Source organism: Sorex fumeus, unplaced genomic scaffold, assembly GCF_029834395.1.
Source record: "Sorex fumeus unplaced genomic scaffold, SorFum_2.1 ptg000130l, whole genome shotgun sequence".
Taxonomy (NCBI): Eukaryota; Metazoa; Chordata; class Mammalia; order Eulipotyphla; family Soricidae; genus Sorex; species Sorex fumeus.
The window spans coordinates 5,151,128-5,158,995 of record NW_026606187.1 but is presented as its reverse complement, the minus strand read 5'-3'; the positions used below and the strand labels follow the sequence as shown (position 1 = coordinate 5,158,995).

The following is a 7,868-nucleotide window of genomic DNA, read 5'->3' as shown; positions in this document are numbered from 1 at the left end:
AAGATGCAAGATTCTAAAGCTTCAGTAGGTAAAAGAAATGTGAAACAGTATTTTAATGTGTCATGAGGATCCTTTAAAATTACACCCCACACTGCAATCCTAGTATGTAGCGCTGGTCTGGGGAGGCGACTACCCCCTTCCCTCCATCCACTAGTCCCTTCCTGACCAGGCCCTGGCTTTCTCAGAACCATTGAAGACAGCACCAGCATGACCCCAGGTTAGTGTTGGCGTTTATTTTAAAAATACACAAAATATAAAATTTTTACATCGGTGTGTGATGACCTCACTCATACATCGCTCCATACTTACCTGGCTCTGATTGTGTCCTCACACAGACAGTAAGAACGGGGTGGACTGGATTCTGATTTTTTTTTTTGCGATGGCTCATGTAAACAGCTGAGACTGCTACCTAAAGGAGGTTGCTTGCCACAGAAACCCAACGGTAATAAAACAATTTGATTTGGTTTGTTTAATGATATTGGCAAAAGTCTTAGCAGATAGAATCAGAGACTATATATTGGTTTCTAGGCATTTTAAATGTTAAAAAACAAACAAAAACAAAACAAAACAAATAAAACCTCCAGATTGTTTTCTTCATCTTGTAAACATAACTTAGGCCTTGTTGGCATCAGGTTTGCAAAGTAGATCTTAGACCATGATTTCCATCGTCCTGCCCATGTCAGTACACACTCTCTTTATTATTAGGAGAATGGAACCAAATAATAAGCAAAATACATCAGGAATTTCGAATTAGACTGGAAGGAAGGTCCCGGGTGGTCTTTCCTGGGAGCCAGCCAGCCTGAGCTGCGCCTGCCACCGCCGGCAGCGCGTGTGGGACCCCCGCTGTCCCCGGGACGATGCGCTGCCACAGGCCCCGAGACCCTCAGTCCCTCCTGCTCCGTGTCTTCTGAAGCCACCGAGATGCCACTCCCACCTCTGCGGGCTCCACGGGCCGTCCTAGGGTTTGGCTTCGTCGGGTGAGTGTCTGCAGCTCCTGTCAAGACTGCACCGTCCCCTTAAGGTACCACATGCCGCCGTAGCTGACACAGCAGTCCTGCGGAGGGAGGGAGGGGCCGGGCTCAGAGCGGGGGACAGAGCTGCCACAGTCTCTGCAGGCGGGATGTGGCTGTGCCCGCTGCAGGGCTTGAGCCCTGGCACCCTGCCGTCCCCCCTGAGCACTGCTGCGCATGGTCCCCTCAAAAATCCAAACCAAGAGAGCCCACAGACGGGAGCTCCCAGAGCTGCCTGACCTCGATACTGGGGGACAATCTGCCGTCCCAGGTGTAAGGCTTGGCGAGTCTTTGGAGGTACAGTCAGGGAAGGTGCCGTGGAGACACGATACACAGGGTCTGAGAGCACAGAGGGTGGGTCCTTTGCCGTGCCTCGACCGACTCCAGTTGGATCCCTGACCCAGGTTCGATCCCAGCATCCCCCGAGCACCACCAGGAGTAATTCCCGAGTGGAGAGCAGGGGTACCCCTGAGCACTGCTGGCTGTGGCACCAAAACAAGCAAACAAGAAAACCCCACAATGCACAAAAACTGTCACTGCACCAACCAGAACAAAGGGGGCTCAGTGTCACGAGATAAAGCCTTGGATGTCAAAGGTAACAGATCCCTGAATCTTTTGGTGGGCTGGAAGGGTGGGGGGGACAAGAAGACACCAGCGGACACAGGTGGCAGGAGGGAGGTGTCCTCTGGTGGTGGGGTGTGGTATAGTAACGCTGTCAGATGCAAACAGTAACACCAACACTATTGCAAATCACAATGAAAAAAGAAAAAACACTACAAAACTCCAATAAAAAAAAATAAAAGCTTCTAAGAGGAAACCAGAAGGTAAGGCCACGCATCGGTCAAGTGCCCACACAACACGGCAGCTCGAGCAGCAGCTCCGCGGTATTTCCCCCTGCCAGACCCAGGCCGTGCTGATGTCCTCTCACAGGGACTCCCCCAGTCACTCCTGCAGGTGTCGGCCCGGCCATGGGGCCTGATCGCGGGGTCCCGAGCAGTGCCAGGCAGGTTCTCCGGAGTGACACGGAGTGCCCGTGCAGTCTCCTCTCAAGTCAGTGTACATGGGCCAGAACGATAGCCCAGCGGGTAGAGCGCTGTCCTTGCAAATCGCAAACGCAGGCTCTCTAGCCCCCTGCACCCCCCCCAGGAGTGATTCCTCAGTGCAGAGCCAGGAGTAACCCCTGAGCATGGCCAGGTGTGGCCCCAAACCAAAAACCAAACAAAAAAGTGAATGCATGTGGAAAGAATGGATCCCACTGAGAGTCGGAACCCAGGAGTTGGCATGAGGCTACGGGACAATCACAGAACGATAGATTTAGGAGTCAGGACGCCAACCAAGGAGGAGCGTGATGACTCACGGGGACCATGGACCGTCTCTCCTTATGGTACGGCCTCCATCCTGTTCGGTTGAGGGGTACTGTACCCCCCTACTGCTCATCAGTACAGGGGAACCCTAACTTAACAGGCAGGAGGGGGTCCAGCAAAGGCCTCTTACACGCCGCCCATGTCCAAGACAGGAGAGAGGGGCCGCAGAGAGCCCAGTGGGTAGGGCGCTTGCCTCGCATCTGGCATCATCAGAGTCCAAATCATGACGCCCCGTGCAGTCCCGAGTCCTGCCAGGAGTGATCCCTGAGCACAGGGCCAGGAGTAAGCCCTGCGCACCACCGTATGTGGCCTCAAAACAAATACAGGTGAAAACTAAACCACCCTCCTCCTCCGCCCCGGTCCAGAGCAGAAGCCCCGAGCACTGTGATATTGAGCATGGGACAGTGTACCTTTAACACTTTATCCACTTCCTGTTTACTGAGATCTTCTCCACACTCTTGAGTCAACCGGGACTGGATCATGTTCCGGCGTACCCGATAATTTTTGGAGAAAATTTCAAGCAAGACCTGTCGATGCTTTTGTAGCAAAAACATGTTATTATGGGGAACAATCGCCTGGACGGGGAACATCCCAAACAAGAAACCCCTAAGACTGAGCCTCACTCCTTGTCCAGGGCATGAGATAAACACACTTGGCCAATGTGCCATCTCTCGAGTCCCTAATACTACGACAGGAAAACAATTAAGGGCATTTATTTCGTAAAAAGAGGAGGCAGTAAAGGACTTGCAGAGTTCCAACACCCAGAGGAAGACGGGAGTAACGCCAGTCTACACACACGGAGCCTGACAGAAATCAGAAGCGAGTGATTTCAAGTCTTCGCCCACAAATGACAGTGTAGCCACAACAGACACTGCCTCCCCCAGTGCAAAGATCAGCTGAGGCCGCAAGGGCAGACGAGGCAGTCACGAGAGAAGAGGCTGGGTTTAGGAGCCGGAGCCACAGCACAGCAGGAAGGGCATTTGCTTTGCATGCGGCCAACCCTGGTTTGATCCCTGGCTTCCCATATGGTCCTCTGAGCACTGCTAGGAGTAATTCCCGAGTGCAGAGCCAGGAGCGACCCCTGAGCACCACTGGGTATGATTCCAAAAAGCAAAATAAATACATTTTAAAAACAGGTCAGGTCTAATCTGGTTGGGCTACATGCATGTTCTTTAGTAGGGACATGAAGTACAGTGCTGCTGTGAACATCCACAGCAGGACGCAGCTGGAGGGCACTGGGATGGGGCACTCAGCCCCAGGAAGCGGCCTATGCTTGCGGGTAAAGGGACGGGGGGGTGAAACTTAGTCACTGAATACCCACTGTGGAAGCTGAACCACGAGAGAAATATCTTGAATTTGACGGGAAAGGAATCTTTCCTGTGAAACCTCAACAGAGGTTTCTCGCAGAGAACAGAAGCCCATTCTGAGTATGAGAGATGGCAAGCGCCGTGTCTATCCTCTTACAGACCAGCACGGAGCCGGCTGCCCCAGGGAACGCGTTTCCTCGAGGCCGAGCCCACAGAGGCCTGGGCACACCGAGCATGCGCCCAGCCGGGGGTCTGGTCCCTCAGTGTCGTGGGGTAGCCCTGGGGGGCCTAACAGCAGCCCCTAGTGTGGAACTGCCCAGTAGGAGCCCCTGCACCTTCTGAGCACTGCTCAGGAGCCCCCCACCCCATAAAGAAAAACCCAAGCATCAGAAACTGTCATCCAAGCCCACAGACTTGGGCGGGAACTCCCGGTGCACCGTGCCCTAGACCCCTGACCCCAGCCCCTTCCCTGCCCGCCGCACCTGGTCGCTCATGTCTCCAGAATCCCAGAGGGCGAACACCTTCTGCTCATCCGGGGATGCGGCCGTCTGTGGGGGGAACTGCCCAAAGCCTGGGGTGAGCCTCCCACGGGCGCCCTGGCCCACACCCCCTCCAGGCCAGCCCCCGACATCTCAGACCTGCTTGTCCCGTGGCCTCACCCTGGGAGCAGGCGGGCCTTGCAGGGTTGCAGAGAGGGGCCATGACCTCAGGAGGCAGGTGCCACCACGTTGGGACACAGGAGGCCAGTACTGGCTCCGCCGTCCTCTCCACCGTGGCTCCCACACAGAGCTGAGCGGCCAACACGGCCGAGCCCGGCCCAGCCCTCCTGACTACAACAGACCCCCAGACTAGCCGGGCCAGGTTGGTGCCCCAGAGAGGGTGTCAGGGTCCCACACACCAGCCTTCCCAAGAGGCAGCCCCATTGGGCTGGATGAGGCCCGGGGCATGTGTCCACCTGGCCCACCTGTGGGTCCTGGAGCCCCAAGGCCGCGGGGGTTTCTTACCTGCCCCCGCCCGTTTCTGCCAGATCCAGGCAGAGACTCGGAGGACAGGAGCCCCCGCCCTCCTGGCCCAGCCGGGCACGCTCAGTGCCTCGACAGTCGCTCAGCCCCCACCTCTCCTCCACCCGGGGGTCCCTGGCTAACGGTGGGACAAGAAACTCGGGGTGGGTGGCAGCGGTGAGGCAGCCCCATGTCCCGGAGGCTCCTGAGCTTCTCTCCTGGCCCGATGGCACCCGGGGCATGAGAGTGGCAAGGTCGCTGCACTTCTCGGGGAAGTGGCGACGCAGACAGAGTGGCAGGGCCTGCTGTCGGTGAGGCCTTGTGGAGGTCGGGCCCCAAGGGCGGCACCGCGGTCTCGCGAGCGCCCCACCCCCCACTACTCACAGGCACCAGGATCTGCTTGCAGCCGGCCGCCAGCACCGTGTCCTGCAGCACGCGGTCCGAGATGCCGCTGAACAGCATGTGGCCGGGGGGCAGGCTGGCCAGGTGCAGGTTGAAGAGGCGCTTGAGCTCGCTGAGCGTCAGCACGATCTGTCTCTGGAAGGTGGCCCGCACGAAGGCGCGCAGTTCCTGGGCCACTGGGGTGCCGGCAAAGTTGGGGGGCGCGTGCCCATTGAAGCTGTCCCCGCCAGCCGCCCGCCCGGCAGGCAGCCCGTTGGCCAGCCGGGGATGGAAGCCGCCGGCACCGGGAGACGTGTCCATGGGCTCCTGGCTGTCGTCCGCCTCCCGTTCCTCCTCGTCCTCGCCCTCCTCGCTCATGGGCTCCTCCTTGACGCGCACCCCGGGCAGGATGGCCGCTGCCTGCAGCTGCTCCCGCCGCCGCTGCAGCTCCCGCTCCAGCACCGCGTGGTTCTGCTGGGCCTTGCTCTTGGCCACCTGCACCCGCTGGTCCCCAGACAGCAGCCCAGTGGGCCCTGTGGGGACAGGAGGCACCGCTCAGGGCTCCGCGGGGGAGGACCCGGGACCAATCCCACTGTCCCCAGGAAGGTGCGCTGGGCTGGGCTCTAGCGAGAGGCCAGTCCTGACTTCCGGCCCCCCTGACGCCGTGGACAGAGAGAACTGGGGAGTCGGGCTCCCTCCAACTCTCCTCTCTCCCTCAGGTGGGCAGGAGAACACGGAGCAGCTCTCCAGCCCCCTCCGGGGTGGCAACAACAGTGGCCCTGAGGCCAGGCCCAGGGCCGCCCACACACCTGGCTGTCCACCCGGCTTCTTTGGCACGGCTTCCTTCACGAGGTTGTACACTTTCTCCAGCCTGAGAGGGACAGAAAGGCCCCGACATCACACGGCGCCTCCCCAGGGCCCGGCTCCCTCAGCGGCACAGGACAGGCCCCGAGAGTGCCCCGGGGCCCACCCCTCTCCCCGACCCCCACCTGCCCCATCTGCTTGGGCCACGCAGGGCCACACTTGCCCCCCTGATGATGCTGTCCCCCTCCCCTTCACACCGGGCTGTGCGTGTGCTGGTCACCCTCACCCCGCTCGCCCTTACTTGGCCTGGATGCCCGTCCACAGCATGTGCTGCCGCTGGACCACATCCGGGTGCTTCCTGATGAACTCCCCATCGTAGGGCAGGAGGAACTCCCAGCCTTTGTTGATCCGCACCACGGCCATGTGCTCCAGAAAGTCCTTCACGTCCTCCGCACAGAGCTGGGGGGGCGGGGAGGGGGCGGTGAGGGTGGTGCCAGAGTGCCCCACCCCCTTCGAGCCTCCCCCACTCACATTCCGTCACTTACTTTCGTCACAGTTGCCACCTCCTTGCGCACCACCCATCGGCTCTGCGTGAACTTCCACATCTAAAGATGAAGAATCGGCATGTTTCCAGGGGGGCAGAGGCGACGCTGAGACGCCTCCCAGCAGTGAGGCCCAGTGGCCGGTTCTGCTCCCCGGAGGCTCACTGCCCCCTACACTCCCCACCCCCATCCCACCCCAGCTGCCTCTGGGCGCTGCCCTGCCCCGTGCCTCCCCCTCCCTCCGCCCAAGTGCACATGCTCACCACAAAGTCACGGCCTCTGCAGAGCACCTCGGCGGGCACCCCGCTGTGGGGGCTAGACGAGTCCTTGGGGTACAGGATGTCACTGGCGGCAAGAGTGGGGATGGCACCTCAGCTCAGAGCTCCGGCCCGCCATCTACCCAGCCTGTGCCTGGGCAGCCCCCTCCCCAGACCCCAGGGGCCCAGCCTAGGTCCATGGTCCCATGGTGTGTGGGGAAGCACAGAGGCTCAAGAGGGCAACGGACCCAGGATCTGGGAGGCGGAGAGGGAGGGGCAGCCGCCTGCCTGCACCACAGTCCGAAGGGACAGTGGACAGCGTGAGCTGAGGCCAGAGGAAGCCAGGAGAGCCCTGAGGTGGGGCCTGAAGCCAGGGGCCCTGGAAGGGGCAGGCGTGGAGGACAACCCCAACAGCTGCCGCAGCCTGCCCGAACCCACAGCCTTGGTGCTCTTTCCGCCCAACTCCCCGATCAAAGAGACCCGCTGCCAACTTCCACAAAGAGCACAGAGGGGAGGAAGGAAGAGGCTCCAGGAACGCCCTTGCCCATGGCCTTACACACGACCAACCTGGGTGCGATCCCCAGCACTCCGTGTGGTTGGCCCCAGAGCACTGCCAGATGTGGCCCCAAAACCAAAGTAAGAGACAATAGTCTTCAGGACACTGGCTCCTCTGGTGGGCTGCTGGAGTCTGACTCCAAAGGCTAAGACCACAGAAGCAAAACCGAACAATGGGACCACGGCAGACGGAAAAGCTTGGGCACAGAGAAAGAAACTCCATTAATCTGAAGACATCACACTAAATGAGACGAAATACTCCTATACCATATACCTGACAAAGGGCTAATATGAAAAATGTGCCAAGAAGTCACAAAGCTCAACAACAAAAACGAGCGAGGGAAGGGGCTGGAGCGATAGTATGGCAGGGAGGGTGTTTGCCTTGCATGCGGCCGACATGGTTTGATCCCCGGCATCCCATATGGTCCCCCAAGCCCATCAGGAGCAGTTCCTGAGCACAGAGCCAGGAGTAATTCCCAAAAATCACCAGGTGTGACGCCAAAAGCCAAAAACAAAACAAAACAAAACAAGCAAGGCAGCAAGTGAAGGAGAAAGGCACGCAAGGGGATGAGCACATTCCCAGCACGTGCAGGGCTGAGTCGGACCCTGAGCACAGATATCAGGCCCCACACAACCAGGGTCGGCAC

At 59.2% G+C, this 7,868-nt stretch overlaps 1 protein-coding gene across 3 annotated transcripts in view; it reads right to left on the bottom strand.

The window, feature by feature from the left end:
• Positions 1–212: 212 nt before the first annotated feature.
• The window catches only part of POLR3E (RNA polymerase III subunit E), a 282,521-nt gene continuing 274,865 nt past the window's right edge, over positions 213–7,868 (bottom strand). For all 3 annotated transcript variants that reach the window (XM_056138937.1, XM_056138936.1, XM_056138938.1), the window contains 8 exons: positions 6,673–6,754; positions 6,413–6,472; positions 6,169–6,326; positions 5,873–5,934; positions 5,067–5,596; positions 4,164–4,241; positions 2,785–2,910; positions 213–1,054 (listed from right to left, as the gene is read on the bottom strand). In XM_056138937.1, the coding sequence (XP_055994912.1) occupies positions 998–1,054; positions 2,785–2,910; positions 4,164–4,241; positions 5,067–5,596; positions 5,873–5,934; positions 6,169–6,326; positions 6,413–6,472; positions 6,673–6,754 (1,153 nt within the window). In that variant the 3' untranslated portion in view covers positions 213–997. The remainder of the gene's footprint in view (positions 1,055–2,784; positions 2,911–4,163; positions 4,242–5,066; positions 5,597–5,872; positions 5,935–6,168; positions 6,327–6,412; positions 6,473–6,672; positions 6,755–7,868) is intronic.